The sequence below is a fragment of the Electrophorus electricus genome, chromosome 1 (genome assembly GCF_041902795.1).
Source record: "Electrophorus electricus isolate QZ-2024a chromosome 1, ASM4190279v1, whole genome shotgun sequence".
In the NCBI taxonomy this organism is placed as follows: domain Eukaryota; kingdom Metazoa; phylum Chordata; class Actinopteri; order Gymnotiformes; family Gymnotidae; genus Electrophorus; species Electrophorus electricus.
Window position 1 is genome coordinate 492501 of NC_137497.1, and position 20000 is coordinate 512500.

General features: G+C 42.2%; 2 protein-coding genes across 12 annotated transcripts in view; both read right to left on the minus strand.

Moving 5' to 3' along the window:
• Window positions 1-3237, minus strand: part of bmpr1ba (bone morphogenetic protein receptor, type IBa) — a 12297-nt gene extending 9060 nt beyond the window's left edge. For 5 of the 8 annotated variants that reach the window (XR_014118962.1, XR_014118954.1, XM_081703671.1 and 2 more), the window contains exons 1-3: window positions 3153-3237; window positions 1342-1473; window positions 143-253 (exon numbers count right to left, since the gene is read on the minus strand). Coding sequence is in view for 5 of the 8 variants with exons in the window: in XM_081703671.1 (XP_081559797.1) it covers window positions 143-253; window positions 1342-1473; window positions 3153-3207 (298 nt within the window). In the remaining 3 variants the exon portion in view is untranslated. The other 3 variants (XM_081703816.1, XM_081703783.1, XM_081703745.1) reach the window with 3 other exon arrangements.
• A 4833-nt stretch (window positions 3238-8070) lies between these two features.
• LOC113591809 (PDZ and LIM domain protein 5) overlaps window positions 8071-20000 on the minus strand; it is an 18120-nt gene continuing 6190 nt past the window's right edge. For 3 of the 4 annotated variants that reach the window (XM_027032479.3, XM_027032478.3, XM_081703985.1), the window contains exons 5-9: window positions 12228-12247; window positions 11605-11640; window positions 10687-10865; window positions 9504-9546; window positions 8071-9196 (exon numbers count right to left, since the gene is read on the minus strand). In XM_027032479.3, coding sequence (XP_026888280.1) covers window positions 9100-9196; window positions 9504-9546; window positions 10687-10865; window positions 11605-11640; window positions 12228-12247 — 375 coding nt within the window. In that variant the 3' untranslated portion in view covers window positions 8071-9099. The remainder of the gene's footprint in view (window positions 9197-9503; window positions 9547-10686; window positions 10866-11604; window positions 11641-12227; window positions 12248-20000) is intronic. The other variant, XM_081704044.1, reaches the window with a different exon arrangement.

The following is a 20000-nucleotide window of genomic DNA, read 5'->3' on the forward strand; positions in this document are numbered from 1 at the left end:
TTGATATTAGTACTATAGGTCTCCTTGTATAAGTACATAAACAAGGTTACTATATTTCTGCTTTAACAAAATGGTTAGCCCCCAAAACTTCTCATTAATGTTGAAACACAAAACTACATGTTGTATGATGCTGTGTTCTTACCTTCACTCCTTGCAGAAAATCCCAGCACACCCAGCGATCCCAGTACTGCCAGCACTAACACACGGCTCCAACGCTTGTTTCCCATCCAGAATTGCATAATCTCACTGTTTCCTGTGAGTGAATCCCAATCCAGAACACGTGTGTATCTGTGCTCTTGAGTGGATCCCAGTCCAGAACATGTGTGTGTGTGTGTCTGTGCTCTTGAGTGAATCCAGTCCAGAATGAGTATGTGTGTATGTGTGTGTGCGTCTGTACTCTACAGCAGGGCAGAGACTGCACATCATCTGACCTCAAGCACTACTGCAAACCCATCTGAAACACACACACACACACACACACACACACACAGACACACATGGATGGAAGGGTCACTGGTCTCTACGTAGTCCCTCCCTCGTGGTCATCTGTGGATGACATTAATGACTGTGGTGGGGGTGGGTGGGATCTGGAGACAGGGACCATCCTCTCTTAGCACACAGCACACAGGCACATGTAACACTGCACATCTCTGAGTCTGTCACAGGGTGGAGGTGAGCTGGGGCTCACACTAGCCTAACGCAAATAACCCCTCATTAAAACACAACCACTAATGAAATACAAATCACTATTAGACACACTCTCTCTTTCTCAGACTCAATCACACACACACAGCCTCTCTCTCATTCACTCACACACATACGTTTTCTCCAACTCACTCGTACACACACATTCTCTCTGTCTTTCTCTCAATCACACACAGACATATTCTCTCTGTCTTTCTCTTACACACTTCTGGTATATCAGGAGCCAGAAGTACACAGTATGAGGTTTTATAGAAATAAGGTTTTAGTAATAAACACGCAGACACCTGGAAAAGCAGTCATGCACTGTCAGGACACACACAAATGCACCCCCCCCACACATACACACACACATAAATACACACATATGCACGCACACACACATAAATGCAAAGAAAATAATTAATTACTTTCCAGGGATTATAAATTGCACAACCCAAGATGTCTAAATGTTCTAAATGCGTAGTTAAGTGTTTTCACAGCTGACATCGACCAAAAGGGTTCAGTGAGTCACCCTGCAGAGTCATTAGAGAAGGAGTGGGTGTGTGTGTGTGTGTTGGTGCTCAGGCAAGTGGTTGATTTTCCAAATGCTGAGGTGTGACAGTCAGCAACATAAACAGCCCTTCAGCTGTGGCCCACCTGCAACACACACGCTGAAGAGCACTGAAGAGGGTACGGCAGCTACCAATCCTGATACCAGCAGATTTTTGGGTTTGGGTTCCCAACTCTGACTCGCTCCTGGTCTGGGACTGGTGCTGGTCCTTTCTGTCCCTGTTACAATGAGAAGGACATGTTTGACCAACCTCTGACCTTAGAAGAGCCCTACAGGCCCTACAGGTTCTACAGGCCCTACAGGCCCTACAGGTTCTACAGGTCCTACAGGCCCTACAGGTTCTACAGGTCCTACAGGGTCTACAGGTTCTACAGGGTCTACAGGCCCTACAGGGTCTACAGGTTCTACAGGTCCTACAGGTTCTACAGGGTCTACAGGTCCTACAGGATCTACAGGTTCTACAGGGTCTATAGGACCTACAGGGTCTACAGGTTCTACATGTCTATCTAGCTGATTTGCTAAATAAAAAAATTGTCAGACCCTTAACACACACACACACACAAACACACACACACACACACACACACACACACACACACACACACACACACACACACACACACACAAATATCCAAGGCATTAATATATAATGCATCTGTTTATGTGCATGCACATATGTGTGATACACTAGTTAAAGAGCTGTGCTGTTGTCGAAGGGCGAGGTAACTGTCTGAATCACTATACACACACACAACAAACACAGCCCCCCCACACACACAAACACACACAGTACAAACACGCACACATCCCCCCCCACACACACAAGTCTAATCTAATCTAACCCTAAACCTAACACTAACTCTACCTCTAACTCTAACCCTAACTCACATGAGGATGTGTATTTAATAGAGACTATAAAGCACTTTTGTAAGTCTGCCAAATTTTAATGGTTAAAAACAGCTTGCAAGTGTGTGTGTGTGTGTGTGTGTGTGAGAGAGAGAGAGAGAGAGAGAGAGAGAGAGAGAGAGAGAGAGAGAGAGAGAGAGAGAGAGAGAGAGGTGTGTGTGTGTGTGTGTGTGAGAGAGAGAGAGAGAGAGAGAGAGAGAGAGAGAGAGAGAGAGAGAGAGAGAGAGAGAGAGAGAGAATGTGTGCACTCATTGAGATTCAGAGATTCAGGCAGCTTTCTGTTTCCAACTACACATACACACAAAGTATTTACTAAATCACAATCTAAATGTTACAATATGTAATAAATAAACCACTAAACTCCACTGTGGTCTTACATTAAATGTTTTACGGCCTTTACAAACTTCTTAATTGACACATACACCTGCAAACATAGCAGCTGAGCACACCGAGGGTGGTATCTCAGCTGTTACAGCAAAACAACAGTTTAGCTCTCACACTATAAAGCTCTCCCGGCCAACCCGAAAACATGCGGTACTAAGACGACCAATGCACGAAAACAGCACCATCGCACAGCTGCAGCACTCCCGCGGCGGCGCGAACAGCTGATGTGCGGTTTCGCTGGACACAGAGCGCTCGCGACACCGCCGTGTCCCATGAGAGGCGCCCTGCGCGAGGATCTCCCGCGCTGAATAAGCCGGTGCGCGTGCTGGGGCTCCTCTCGCGCCACACGCGAGCGCAACCAACAGAGCAAATCGCTGCCAAATCCGGCACCAGCAACTTCCTCGCGATGTGTTTGCACTTCCCCCGGTCTGAAATCTTTCTACTGAAAGGTTTCAGATGTGGGATCTTTACATACGTAGGGTTTCTCCTACAGCAGTAGTAAAGACACTGAGCACACAGCACTCAAACGTGCAAGACAGTCTTAAGAAGCAGCAACATGAACTACAGAGCACTGTGCTGCAGTAAGCGTTAAGGCTGCAAGGCTCACCTCTCCGCGAATATGCTCTCTCCCCAGACTGAGGGTTTAAAGTTTGGAATAGCATCAGTAATGTGTGTCACCGATCATGCCGCCGTAGCGCCGTCTACCGACGTCCTTACGACACTTACAGTTAACTAAAGCGCTCCGAAAGCGCGACCTATAACACAAGAATATCCATGTCACCATTCTTAAATGAAGACAATGATAATTAAACCACGGCAATACACGTGACATTTCCTTTATCTGGCATAAATTATTTTACAAAATTATGCTTTGTGATATTCGAAATAAATGGAACAGTGAAATGAACTGAACAGCTGGACAGCTTATCCAGTTCCTCTGGATAAGTGCATGCTGGATTCTGTGCCATGTTCATTGATAAGATTGATACTTGGATTGATTGGATTGATTGATGGATAAATCATTGACTGATACTTGGAAAGCCAAACCATGTCTCTGTTGAGGTAAACTACAAATCAGCTCAAATCTGACACATTTAAACAGATTCAGTCACAAGCAGCCAGACCTGAAGCTCCACCCCTTCACACACACAAAGTAAAAGAGATAAAGAAGAGGGAGAGAGAGAGAGAGAGAGAGAGAGAGAGAGAGAGAGAGAGAGAGAGGGAGAGAGAGGGAGAGAGAGAGAGAGAGAGGGAGAGAGAGAGAGAGAGAGAGAGAGAGAGAGAGGGAGAGAGGGAGAGAGAGAGAGAGAGAGAGAGAGGGGGGGGGAGAGAGAGAGAGAGAGAGAGAGAGAGAGAGAGAGAAAGAACAGAATCCTTCACTTAGGGGCGTGGGGTGAGACATGGCTGCAGCTTGAGTCCAGTCCTGTTCAGCATTTAAATAAATAAGTTAATAGTGTTACTGGAACAGTTTGCACCCCTGGACTCACCTAAACAACCCAGGAGTGACATTTCAGCTCTACGCAGATGATCTGCTGCTGTCCCCCACAGAACAAGAGACAGAACTGGACCCTGACAGACAATATGGACAAAACCAAAGTAGCCAGAATTCAGGAAAACAGCCTTTTCACTCTAGGAAACACTGCCCTAGAGCATCCATTACATTATGAGTGCCTTTGATCTGGGAGTGAATGCAATAAAAGAAAAAGTACAAAGACCTTTCTATACAATCAGGAAAAAATTCTACAAAGTGGAAGTGAGGTATGAGGTATGAGGTATGAGATATGAGGTATGAGATATGAGGTATAAGGTATGAGGTATGAGATATGAGGTATGAGGTATGAGATGTGAGGTGTAAAGTATGAGGTATGAGATATGATCTCCCATGGATGTGCACTGATGGCTAATGTACACCTGGCACACCACTCCAACCTCAGCATCCACAGCCTTCATGACCATGTCCACCTGCACAAGGACACTGTGAGCATCTTTGGCAAAATTCTGAAGAATGTGGCTCTCGGATACCCAGATATACTATATATATATATATATAATGAGAGGAGTGTGTTAGTGAGCGTGAATGAGAGGAGTGTGTTAATGAGAGTGAATGAGATGAGTGTATTAGTGAGAGTGAATGAGAGGAGTGTGTTAGTGAGAGTGAATGAGATGAATGTATTAGTGAGAGTGAATGAGAGGAGTGTTAGTGAGAGTGAATGAGATGAATGTATTAGTGAGAGTGAATGAGAGGAGTGTGTTAGTGAAAGTGAATGAGATGAGTGTATTAGTGAGAGTGAATGAGAGGAGTGTATTAATGAAAGTGAATGAGAGGAGTGTGTTAGTGAGAGTGAATGAGAGGAGTGTATTAGTGAGAGTGAATGAGAGGAGTGTATTAATGAGATTGAATGAGAGGAGTGTGTTAGTGAGAGTGAATGAGATGAGTGTATTAGTGAGAGTGAATGAGAGGAGTGTATTAATGAAAGTGAATGAGAGGAGTGTATTAGTGAGAGTGAATGAGAGGAGTGTATTAATGAAAGTGAATGAGAGGAGTGTGTTAGTGAGAGTGAATGAGATGAGTGTATTAGTGAGAGTGAATGAGAGGAGTGTATTAGTGAGAGTGAATGAGAGGAGTGTATTAGTGAGAGTGAATGAGAGGAGTGTATTAATGAAAGTGAATGAGAGGAGTGTGTTAGTGAGAGTGAATGAGATGAGTGTATTAGTGAGAGTGAATGAAAGGAGTGTATTAATGAGATTGAATGAGAGGAGTGTGTTAGTGAAAGTGAATGAGATGAGTGTATTAGTGAGAGTGAATGAGAGGAGTGTATTAATGAAAGTGAATGAGAGGAGTGTATTAGTGAGAGTGAATGAGATGAGTGTGTTAGTGAGAGTGAATGAGAGGAGTGTATTAATGAAAGTGAATGAGAGGAGTGTGTTAGTGAGAGTGAATGAGAGGAGTGTATTAATGAAAGTGAATGAGAGGAGTGTGTTAGTGAGAGTGAATGAGAGGAGTGTATTAATGAAAGTGAATGAGAGGAGTGTATTAGTGAGAGTGAATGAGAGGAGTGTATTAATGAAAGTGAATGAGAGGAGTGTGTTAGTGAGAGTGAATGAGATGAGTGTATTAGTGAGAGTGAATGAGAGGAGTGTGTTAGTGAGAGTGAATGAGAGGAGTGTATTAGTGAGAGTGAATGAGATGAGTGTATTAGTGAGAGTGAATGAGAGGAGTGTATTAATGAAAGTGAATGAGAGGAGTGTGTTAGTGAGAGTGAATGAGATGAGTGTATTAGTGAGAGTGAATGAGAGGAGTGTATTAATGAAAGTGAATGAGAGGAGTGTGTTAGTGAGAGTGAATGAGAGGAGTGTATTAGTGAGAGTGAATGAGAGGAGTGTATTAATGAAAGTGAATGAGAGGAGTGTGTTAGTGAGAGTGAATGAGAGGAGTGTATTAATGAAAGTGAATGAGAGGAGTGTGTTAGTGAGAGTGAATGAGATGAGTGTATTAGTGAGAGTGAATGAGAGGAGTGTATTAATGAAAGTGAATGAGAGGAGTGTGTTAGTGAGAGTGAATGAGAGGAGTGTATTAGTGAGAGTGAATGAGAGGAGTGTATTAATGAAAGTGAATGAGAGGAGTGTGTTAGTGAGAGTGAATGAGAGGAGTGTATTAGTCCTGTACATGTTGGGACGTTCATGTTCACTACACACACATACATATGAAACATACATGTAAGTTAGGGGAAGAGAACTCTGAGGTTTATTGGATCCTAGAACTGTGAGGTTAAGAGGCTAAGCAGGATGCTCCTCTCATTCAAGTTCAAGTTCAAGAGGTTTTATTGTCATTTCAGCTATATACAAGCACACAACAAAAACGAGACAGTGTTCCTCCAGGACCATGGTGCAACATAAAAACAACAGTGCAACAGACAACATGCTACACAAGTGCAAACTGTCCAATATAGTGCAAAAGGTCATTAAATAAACAATAAATAAACAATAATAAATACAGGAGAGGACAAATACAAAATACAAAATGAGTAGACAGTGCAATTTAGTACAGTACACAGTACTGGGCATATGTAAAGCGAGTTGTGCATAGCAATCAGTGATATGCTACCCTGAACATAGCAGTCACCGGTAGCAGCCAGAACAGTTCAGAGTACAGTGCTGGTTTAGTACAGCACTCTAGCAGCAAGTAGGATAATGTGCAAGACTCCTCTCACTCCTCTCATTCACTCTCACTAAGTATCCTGAAAGGTGATTATAAATAACATTTAATATTATTATTATTATTATTATTATTACATGTTCTCTGATGTGCTTTCATGTTTGTGCAACCACAAGTTGAACTTGAACTACCATAAAAACCACTGCTAAGGTAACCAAACACATTACCCCCCTCCCAATGGCACACGGCCCAGTGCTCAGCCTGTGTGTGCCTGTATTATCAGACATTACTCAGAGTAAGACCCACCCTTCCCCTTACGACCAATTACAAGGAGGGTCGTTAATTATCTGTGCCAATCAAATTAATTATAGAGGAAATGGATCCAGTCAGAGACCGTCAGCCTGGAAGTAAGACCTAATAAGATACAGACACAGAGATACACGCCAAGACACACACAGAGTTTGTGTCAGCATATAGATTCTAGTAGTAGAACTGTGCAAGTTCTACAGCGACTTTAGCCGGTGTGTATGTGGTGAGAAGTCTGGATGGTAAACACAGACATACACGCTGGAAGTCTGAGTGTGGTGCATGTGTGTACACAGACAGCTACATAGACTCACACAGACACAGAGATACAACAGACACAGAGACCCATACACACCTTTGCTAGGGTGTCTGTAACACAGTGGAATACTCCATTAGGGTCCAGGTTTAGGGTTGGTCAGTTATGCAGTGTTGGTTAGTCATTAACACCATCTTACACTGTGCCACCAGTGAAGTCATCTTTCACTGCAGTGTGACAACAGTGCCTCCATCTTACACTGCAGTGTGACACCAGTGAAGTCATCTTACACTGCAGCATGACAACACTGAAGTCATCTTACACTGCAGTGTGAAAACAGTGGTCATCTTACACTGCAGTGAGACCACTGCCACCATCTTACACTGCAGTGAGACCAGTGCCTCCATCTTACACTGGAGTGTGACACCAGTGAAGTCATCTTACACTGCAGTGTGACAACAGTGAAGTCATCTTACACTGCAGTGACACCAGTGACATTATCTTACACTGCAGTGAGACCAGTGCCACCATGTTACACTGCAGTATGACAGTAGTGAAGTCATCTTACACTGCAGTATGACACCAGTGCCACCATCTTACATATCTTACACTACAAGCCATCTTACATACGCTGAGAGTTCTCTAAATACGTCCATTATTGTAGTATTATACCCATGTGAACAATTAGAGAGAGTGTATTACACTAATTTGAACAGTAAATGAATTTTAAGTGGTGAGAAACTCCACACTAAGAGTATTGACAAACAGGACATCCACGATGTAACACAGAGTAAAGATAACACCACAAAGGAGGCACAACAACTTTATTAGAATATCACAGACAAAACAAGATTCACATGAACGAAATCTGAAGCAAATTCCAGCAGCTTTTCAACCAGAGGGAGAAAGACAAAGCAAATTATTCAAATATGCAGTTATGTAGCAAATATATTAACTTTATTGGTGATGCACAAAAAATATATATATTTATGAATCACAACCTTTAGTATTAAAATATCACAATCTTAACTATTATACCTATCAATCCAAAACAGACTTAAACACAATGACCAGAGGCATGAGTAATAATAGTTTAATAATACATTTCAGAACTTATTAATATGCCACTAACTGTCTAAATGTGAAAACCAAAATCATGCAGTGTTTCCTGCTCTGAGTCCTCAGTTCAGTGTTTAAACAGGACTAACATACCACAGGACTAACATACCACAGGACTAATATACCACAGGACTAACATACCACAGGACTAACATACCACAGGACTAATATACCACAGGACTAACATACCACAGGACTTACATACCACAGGACTAACATACCACAGGACTAATATACCACAGGACTAACATACCACAGGACTTACATACCACAGGACTAATATACCACAGGACTAACATACCACAGGACTAACATACCACAGGACCAACATACCACAGGACCACCATACCACAGGACTAACATACCACAGGACTAATATACCACAGGACTAACATACCACAGGACCAACATACCACAGGACTAACATACCACAGGACTTACATACCACAGGACAAATATACCACAGGACTAACATACCACAGGACTAACATACCACAGGACTAACATACCACAGGACTAACATACCACAGGACTAATATACCACAGGACTAACATACCACAGGACCAACATACCACAGGACTAATATACCACAGGACTAATATAGTACAGTACTAATAAACTATAGCCACACACTAACAGCCTCTCTCTCCATTACTATACCACACACACACACAAATCAAATACAATCAATATAATCAATACACACATGTGCTAAGCTAGACCAGGCTGAGGACGTTGAGGGTTTGAGCAGACACTCCATGGTGCCAGTCTCGCAATTTATGATACCGAGGTCCCACCTTAATCTTCATTGGCCTGTTCTCCCAGAAGGAGAGAGAGAGAGAGAGAGACAGAGAGAGACAGAGAGAGAGAGAGACATCAAAAGAGAGAAAAACAGTGATAGAAAACAAAATGACAAAGAGAGCGAAATATAAAGAGAGAGGAAGGGAGAGAAATGGAGAGAAGAGGTAGAAATGAAAGAGAAAGAGGAGCAGAGCAAAACAGAGAAGTAGAGACCACATGGCTAGAACAGGAAATGATGAGAAGTGTCTTCATCAGTACAGGAAGTCCACACACACACACACACAATGTGAACACGCTACACCGGAGTACACACACGTACCCTGTCTTCTTGGCAGAATCTGCCTCTTGTGTCTCTGGCAGCGCTGAGGAGGAAAACATAAGAAACGTGAAACATGCTTCAGCATGAGAGACAGCACACCACAAACAACAATTACAACACCACCATAAACACCACACCACAAACAACAATTACAACACCACCATAAACACCACACCACAAAAAACAATTACAACACCAAAATAAACACCACACCACAAACAACAATTACAACACCACCATAAACACCACACCACAAACAACAATTACAACACCACCATAAACACCACACCACAAACAACAATTACAACACCACCATAAACACCACACCACAAACAACAATTACAACACCACCATAAACACCACACCACAAACAACAATTACAACACCACCATAAAAACCACACTCCAAACAACAATTACAACACCATCATAAACACCACACCACAAACAACAACTACACCATAAACACCATACTACAATCAACAATTACAACAATACCATAAACACCACACCACAAACAACAACTGCAACAGCACCAGAAACAACACCATCACAAAGAACAACTACACCACCATAAATGCCACCACCACAAATAACAACTACAACACCATAAACACCACCACCACATACAGCAACTACAACACCATAAACAACACCAAAAACAACTTCAACACCATAAACACCACAAACAACAACTGCAACAAAACCATAAACACCACCATAAATACCATATAAAACTTCACCTTAAACACCACCACCACCAAAAACAGCAACTACAACACCACCATAAACACCACCACCACAAGCAACAACTACAGCAACATCATGAACACCACCACCACAAAAACCATCTACACCACCACTGGCACCAGCACAATCAATAACTAGAACAACAGCATAAACACCACCACCACACATAACACCACCACCAGCACCACAAGCAATACACATGAACACACAGATACAACACCATAAACACCATCAGCACCACCACAATTACAAGACAATAAACACCAGCAGCACCACACCATAAACACCACCAGCACCACCACCACAAACAACACCATAAACACCACCACCACAAAACAACTATAACACAATAAACACCACCACCATACAACAACAAAAACAACAGTACAGCAGAGCTCAACCTCAACAGCAACGATAATGATGATGACACCCACCTTGCTCAGACTCAGTGCCTGTGATCTGAGCAAGGATTCGGAAGGACCGCGACTGTGAGGTTCCTGTGCGTGGTCTCCAGTCCTCTGTGTCTTCCATGATGCGTTTCCTGCTGGCATCAGCGTGCGTCGGCACATGGTAGAAGCCGATGTCTGTCTCTCTAATGGGTTTACGGGGCAGCCTGTACACACATCAACACAAATACACACCCCTGTTTTCTTTTTCCTCAGTTTGGACAGAGCACTCTCAACCATTTCACTGCGACTTATACTGTGTATGACCAAGTATGTGACAAATAAACCAAACTTGAAACTTGAAACTTGAAACATACACACACGTGAACACACAGATAAGAGGGATAACAACACACATACACATGCATCTGAACACACAGATAAGACACACACACACACACACACACTCATTAACACACATTAACAACATACACACACAATGTACACGCAGATAACACACAAACATAATAACACACACACACACACCCAACAACACACATACAAAAACACACAAATGTAAACACACAACACACATTATGACACAAAAACAAATTAGAATGGATTAGGACTAATAGATTAGGAATTAAAGATGAGTTATGACTGTTAGATTAGGACTGATAGATGAGTTAGGGATTAAAGATGAGTTATGACTGATATATGATTTAGGATTTGGGAGTAGAAGCAACTATCAATAAATACACAAGTTTAATGTGTTCAACAGGTAAGTGAGAAATCAAATAACCAAGTCAGGGTTATTCAAATCCCTGTAAATGAAATAGCTGAGTCATGGGTTACTAAATCGCTGTAAATGAAATAGCTGAGTCAGGGTTACTAAATCGCTGTAAATGAAATAGCTGAGTCAGGGTTATTAAAATGGATGTAAAGTATGAAAAGTGTTTTTTCTACCTGTTGACAGGAAGTGTACTGACACTGGGAGGAGCACTGTAAAGAAAACAAAAACCAAAACAACGACAGACACAGGGCAAGGGTCAGAGATAGTGATTTACTCTCACTGGAGACTTGATGCCCTGGCACAACTAATGAAATTACTGTGTTTGGTCACTAGGGGGTGGTGTTGCACTGCTGAATGGTAGACTTGCTCACGCCACACACATTTACACCCCATACAGAGCATGCGGATCAAAACTGTTTTAATATCATACTTACTGGCTGTCAGAAAAACTCTCATTATGTGTGGTTCAGCTCACTGGGATTAGCCCAGTAGGGAGTGGGGCATGGCTAATACCACTGTGAGTACAAGGGGTGTGGCTAATTACCAGTGGGTGTTTAAATTCTCCTGATAATAATATAGGAGAATGTGAGATCTTCTGAGGTCTGAAATCCACACTTCCATTTTTTTTTTTTTTTGATGTCAGGGCCATTAAGCACATATTCATGCATTAATACTCAGACTTGGCACTGAACGGTCCCTTATTAAAACAAACAGAACCAAAACAAAACCAAACACACAGCACTACAGCAAACATGTTACATTCTCACGTCACAATAAGCCATCCTGGTGTACTCACTTTATCGACACTGTGGTTGTCTGTGGAGTACCATGGAGAGAATGAGACATTAACATATTATCAGATATATAACATATTAAACATTAATCTTATTAACATACAAATTATTAAACACTAACTTACCTAACATATAACTTATTAAACAATCTTATCACATACCTTATCATTGCTCACAGATAGTGACTCAGTGGTTAAGGTAATTGATTTGTAATTGGAAGGTTTCTGGTTCAAGTCCTGCCACTGTTGGGCCCCTGAGCAAGACCCTTAATGCTCAAATTGTACTCTGTCATAATTGTAAGTCACTTTGGATAAACACATCAGGTAAATCTAACATTAACTTATTATCAGATATATAACTTATTAAGCAATGTTATTAAAATGTAATTTACTAAACAATACTTATTAAACATATAACTATAAATATCAATCTTATTATTACATATACACTGCCTGGCCAAAAAAAGGTCACCACCTGGATTTAACTAAGCAAATAGGTAAGAGCCTCCCATTGGATAATTACTGCATGGGCGATTGTTTCAGCTGGCAACAAGTTATTTAACCCTAATTGATGCAGTGAGTAGCTTCTCATTTGTTAAATGATCATGTCGAAAGACACATCCTGTGGTCATAGAAAAGATGTTAATCTGTTTCAGAAGGGTCAAATTATTGGCATGCATCAAGCAGAGAAAACATCTAAGGAGATTGCTGAAACTACTCAAATCAGGTTAAGAACTGTCCAACGCATTATAAAAAAGTGGAAGGACAGTGGGGAAACATCATCTTTGAGGAAGGAATGTGGTCAGAAAAAAATTGCCGATGACTTAAACGTGTGGTGAAATCAAATCGTAGAAAAACAAGAGTAGAACTCAGGGATATGTTTAATAGTGAAAGTAAGAGCATTTTCATATGCACAATGCAAAGGGAACTCAAGGGATTGGGACTAAACAGCTGTGTATCTTTAAGAAAACCACTTGTCAGTGAGGCTAACCGGAGAAAACAGCTTCAATTTGCTAGTGAGCATAAAGATTGGACTCTGGAGCATGAAAGAAGGTCATGTGGTCTGATCAGTCCAGATTTACCCTGTTTCCATTGGGTAAAAAGCGAGGCGGCTGAAGTGATGCACCCATCATGCCTAGTGCCTACCGTACAAGCCTGTGGGGGCAGTGCTATGATCTGGGGTTGCTGCAGTTGGTCAGGTCTCAGTTCAGCAATGTTATGTGCCCAAAGAATGAGGTCAGCTGACTACCTGAATATACTGAACGACCAGGTTATTGCATTAATGGATTTTTTCTTCCCTGATTGCGCGGGCATATTCCAAGATGAAAATGCCAGGATTCATCAGCTCAAATTGTGAAAGAGTGGTTCAGGGAGCATGAGACATCATTTTCAGACATGGATTGGTCACCATAGAGTCCAGACCTGAACCCCATTGAGAATCTTTGGAGAAGATGTGCTGGAGAAGACTGCGCAGTGGTCCAAATCTCCCATCATCAGTACAAGATTTTGGGTAAAAATTAATGCAACTCTGGACAGAAATAAATGTTGTGACATTGCAGAAGCTTGTGGAAATGATACCACAGCAAATGCATGCTGTAATCAAAGCTAAAGGCAGTCCAATGGAATATTAGAGTGTGTGACCTTTTTTTTGGCCAGGCAGTGTATATAAATTAAACTGAACTGATCACATATGTAACTTATTAAACATTAATCTTATTATCAAATATTTTAATGACTAAACATTAACTTATCAAATATATAAATTATTAAACAATTTATCATCATCGACAAAAAAAATGTCAAGTTCAGAAAAACTTAAGCAACTTAATTAAGTAGTTAACATTCATTCTGAGACAGACAGTAATTGATTACATGCAATTGTTGGTGAAATTTTAGAGGCTTTTAGTTCTATATTCTAGAATCAATTGGCTTCACTCCACCTAGAGAACCCACACACTCTGGTGGACATACACTTAACTTAGTACTGACATACGGTGTAGACATAAACATAGTTATACTACCCCAGTCGGACGCCATCTCAGACTTTACCTAATTTCATATCTTAGCTACTTTACATTGGCTTGGACATTTGTAAAGCTGCTTTGTGACAACATCTGTTGTAAAAAGCGTTATATAAATACATTTTGATTTTGATTGATGCACAAATGTTGATTACACACAGACACACACACACATACACACATTTATACACACACACACACACACACACACACACACACACACACACACACACACACACACAATTGTGATAATTAAATTTCATCATCAAGTGCAGCCATAAACTCCACTGTGGCTAATCACTCACTAAGCTAATGAGTTGTTTGGTGTAAATGTAGACCGTCTCAGAACAAAATGGTCATTGGTGGTCTCTAATGACTTGTTTGGTTCAAAAGTAGATCATATAAGAACAAAATCATCACTGGTGGTATCAAATGGTTCCATGGACTCAGTAGTGAATCATGACCCTTGAATCTTGGCCTCTGAACTCCTTATCTTACTTTGTCCTTCAATCTATAAAAAAAATTAAGATCCTGGTCCAGACTTAGTAATGCAACAGAGTTTAAAAGTTATCACCAAAACAAGCTATTTTTAAGCAAAAGGTTAACCCAGTGGTCGGTAGGGTTAGGGTTAATCCAATGGTCGGTAGGGTTAAGGTTAACCCAGTGGCAGGTAGGATTAGAGTTAACCCAGTGGTTGGTAGGGTTAGAGTTAACTCAGAGGTTAGTAAGGTTAAGGTTAACCCAGAGGTTGGTAGGGTTATGGGTTAACCCAGTGGTTGGTAGGGTTAGAGTTAACCCAGTGGTCAGTAGGGTTAGGGTTAACCCAGTGGTTGGTAAGATTACAGTTAACCCAGAGTTTGGTAGGGTTACAGTTAACCCAGTGGTTGGTAAGATTAGAGTTAACCCAGTGGTTGGTAGGGTTAGAGTTAACCCAATGGTCGGTAGGGTTAGGGTTAACCCAGAGGTTGGTACGGTTAAGGTTAACCCAGTGGTTGGTAAGGTTAACCCAGAGGTTGGTAGGATTAGAGTTAACCCAGTGGTTGGTAGGGTTAGAGTTAACCCAATGGTCAGTAGGGTTAGAGTTAACCCAATGGTCAGTAGGGTTAAGATTAACCCAGTGGTTGGTAAGGTTAAGGTTAACCCAGAGGTTGGTAAGATTAGAGTTAACCCAGTGGTTGGTAGGGTTAGAGTTAACCCAATGGTCGGTAGGGTTAGGGTTAACCCAGAGGTTGGTACGGTTAAGGTTAACCCAGTGGTTGGTAAGGTTAACCCAGAGGTTGGTAGGATTAGAGTTAACCCAGTGGTTGGTAGGATTAGAGTTAACCCAATGGTCAGTAGGATTAGAGTTAACCCAATGGTCGGTAGGGTTAGGGTTAACCCAATGGTCAGTAGGGTTAGGGTTAACCCAATGGTCAGTAGGGTTAGAGTTAACCCAATGGTCGGTAGGGTTAGGGTTAACCCAATGGTCAGTAGGGTTAGAGTTAACCCAATGGTCAGTAGGGTTAGGGTTAACCCAATGGTCAGTAAGGTTAGGGTTAACCCAATGGTCAGTAGGGTTAGAGTTAACCCAATGGTCAGTAGGGTTAGGGTTAACCCAGAGATTGGTAGGGTTAGAGTTAACCCAATGGTCAGTAGGGTTAGGGTTAACCCAATGGTCAGTAGGGTTAGAGTTAACCCAATGGTCAGTAGGGTTAGGGTTAACCCAGAGGTTGGTAGGATTAGAGTTAACCCAGTGGTTGGTAGGGTTAGAGTTAACCCAATGGTCAGTAGGGTTAGAGTTAACCCAATGGTCAGTAGGGTTAAGATTAACCCAGTGGTTGGTAAGGTTAAGGTTAACCCAGAGGTTGGTAAGATTAGAGTTAACCCAGTGGTTGGTAGGGTTAGAGTTAACCCAATGGTCGGTAGGGTTAGGGTTAACCCAGAGGTTGGTACGGTTAAGGTTAACCCAGTGGTTGGTAAGGTTAACCCAGAGGTTGGTAGGATTAGAGTTAACCCAGTGGTTGGTAGGATTAGAGTTAACCCAATGGTCAGTAGGGTTAGAGTTAACCCAATGGTCGGTAGGGTTAGGGTTAACCCAATGGTCAGTAGGGTTAGGGTTAACCCAATGGTCGGTAGGGTTAGGGTTAACCCAATGGTCAGTAGGGTTAGGGTTAACCCAATGGTCAGTAGGGTTAGAGTTAATCCAATGGTCAGTAGGGTTAGGGTTAACCCAGAGGTTGGTAGGGTTAGAGTTAACCCAATGGTCAGTAGGGTTAGGGTTAACCCAATGGTCAGTAGGGTTAGAGTTAACCCAATGGTCAGTAGGGTTAGGGTTAACCCAGAGGTTGGTAGGGTTAGAGTTAACCCAATGGTCAGTAGGGTTAGGGTTAACCCAATGGTCAGTAGGGTTAGAGTTAACCCAATGGTCAGTAGGGTTAGGGTTAACCCAGAGGTTGGTAGGGTTAGAGTTATCCCAATGGTCAGTAGGGTTAGGGTTAACCCAATGGTCAGTAGGGTTAGGGTTAACCCAATGGTCAGTAGGGTTAGGGTTAACCCAGAGGTTGGTAAGGTTAGGGTTAGACAGAGAAGGCGAAGGCTGACAGCTTCAGTCAGAAGCAGCAGATAACGGTTGTGGTTAGATAAGGGGTGGAGACTGCAAGCAGTCAATTCAATTGTTTGGTGTTTTGTCCAGCAGATGCACAGTGATGCTTGTGCTGTGTTTCCTAGGGTATGCTCTGGTTGCTAGGATATGATGTGCTCTGGTTGCTAGGATATGATGTGCTCTGGTTGCTAGGATATGATGTGCTCTGGTTGCTAGGATATGATGTGCGCTGGTTTCTCCTGCACCTTTCTGCAGACTCACCTACACTCTCCAGAAAGCCTCACATCTTTATCAAACTTGTTGATTTTATAAATTGCTGAATGTCAACTCACATATAAACTCTTAATCTGATTTGCAATTTTAAACATTTCTTACACTCACACTAAGCTTTTTAATTACTTTGCTCTCGTAACTAACATCCTGTTCACCACATTCAGATTCACCAGACTCCTACTACTCGTATCTAACCCTAATTCACCAGACTCCTACTACTCGTATCTAACCTTAATTCACCAGACTCCTACTACTCTTATCTACCCCTAATTCACCAGACTCCTACTACTCTTATCTAACCCTAATTCACCAGACTCCTACTACTCGTATCTAACCCTAATTCACCAGACTCCTACTACTCGTATCTAACCCTAATTCACCAGACTCCTACTACTCGTATCTAACCCTAATTCACCAGACTCCTACTACTCTTATCTAACCCTAATTCACCAGACTCCTACTACTCGTATCTAACCCTAATTCACCAGACTCCTACTACTCTTATCTAACCCTAATTCACCAGACTCCTACTACTCGTATCTAACCCTAATTCACCAGACTCCTACTACTCTTATCTAACCCTAATTCACCAGGCTCCTACTACTCGTATCTAACCCTAATTCATCAGACTCATACTTCTCTTATCTAACCCTAATTCACCAGACTCCTACTACTCTTATCTAACCCTAATTCACCAGACTCCTACTACTCGTATCTAACCCTAATTCACCAGACTCCTACTACTCTTATCTAACCCTAATTCACCAGACTCCTACTACTCTTATCTAACCCTAATTCACCAGACTCCTACTACTTGTATCTAACCCTAATTCACCAGACTCCTACTACTCGTATCTAACCCTAATTCACCAGACTCCTACTACTCGTATCTAACCCTAATTCACCAGACTCCTACTACTCGTATCTAACCCTAATTCACCAGACTCCTACTACTCGTATCTAACCCTAATTCACCAGACTCCTACTACTTGTATCTAACCCTAATTCACCAGACTCCTACTACTCTTATCTAACCCTAATTCACCAGACTCCTACTACTCTTATCTAACCCTAATTCACCAGACTCCTACTACTCGTATCTAACCCTAATTCACCAGACTCCTACTACTCGTATCTAACCCTAATTCACCAGACTCCTACTACTCCTATCTAACCCTAATTCACCAGACTCCTACTATTCGTATCTAACCCTAATTCACCAGACTCCTACTACTTGTATCTAACCCTAATTCACCAGACTCCTACTACTCTTATCTAACCCTAATTCACCAGACTCCTACTACTCTTATCTAACCCTAATTCACCAGACTCCTACTACTCTTATCTAACCCTAATTCACCAGACTCCTACTACTCTTATCTAACCCTAATTAACCAGACTCCTACTACTCTTATCTAACCCTAATTAACCAGACTCCTACTAGTCTTGTTTCCTGTCTCTGTCTGCTTTATACAACTATTAAGAGTGATCCAGAGTGTGTGTGTGTGTGTGTGTGTGTTAGTGTTTGTGTGTGTGTAATCTTAGATCTGATGCACTTGCCCAGTAACGTCCCTCTATAAACCTGCTGCTTAAACTCCCATTTAAAGTGAGACACACATGCACCAGATCATTTTACTTAGTTCTAAATATACACACACACGTCAAAAGCAATGTTTCTCATTCAATCACTCACACACACACTCACACACACACACACATGCACACACACACACAGGACCTGCACATGTAACAGACACAGTGAGTGATCATAATGATCGGGGCTTGAGCCTCCTGTTCTGTCTCCTTCCCGTATGGGAAACCATCTGTTACATTCTCGCCTCTGTCACCTGAACAGCTGCTCCAAGCTAGTGGTCACTTTTTGGACCAGATGACAGTAATTCTGTGGCTAATGTGGCACTTTTGTAAGTTGCTCTGGATAAGAGCGTCTGCTAAAGGCTGTAAATGTAAAAATGTATTTAAGAATGCTTTTTCCTTTGGACACCTATATTAATAAGTCAGGCACAGTCGGGCCTGAGCTCGGCAGGCTCCGCCTCCCCACGGACATTCTGACTGGAGTAGAGCTTGATGGGCATGTTATAGACTGAGGGCTGAGGCACTGCAGGCAGCTGATAGGTTGAGTCATCTGTCAGTCCTGATGGAGGAAGCAGGGCTAATTGGCTATAGGTGTGTGGAGTGGAGCGGGCAGGAAAAGAGAAAAGAGAAGAGTAGGATGGCTCCGCCCCTTTAAAATGATGTACAGTCTTATTGGAGGAGGAGTTTGTGGTCTCAAGAGGAGGTGAGAGAAGGGTAGTCATGAGAACGGATTTCACTAATGTTTTTTAAAGATGAAGGGAACATGTACAAATATTGGAATATGTACACACAGGGGTGTCTGTATCACACAAAGATGTGTCTGTCTCACACACAGAGGTGTCTGTATCACACTTTGTCATCCAGGGGTGTCTGTATCACACAGGGGTTTCTCTATCACACACATGGGTGTCTGTATCACACTGTATTACACAAGGGTGTCTGTATTACACACAAGGGTATCTGTATCACACACAGGGGTGTCTGTATCACACTGTATCACACAGAGGTGTCTGTAGTACACACAGGGCTGTCTGTATCATATTATATCACACACAGGGGTGTCTGTATCACACTGTATCACACAGAGGTGTCTGTACTACACACAGGGATGTCTGTATCACATTGTGTCACACAGGGGTGGCTGTATTACACTGTATCACACACAGGGGCATCTGGGGTAGAAGTGTCACATGGGTCACATCTCTGCATCGCGCAGGTGTGTATAAATGTGAACGTACCGTGTGGCACATGACTGGAGAAGGGTCATTATTAGTCATGAGTGGCCTGTCTGTCTGTCTCAGAGAACGC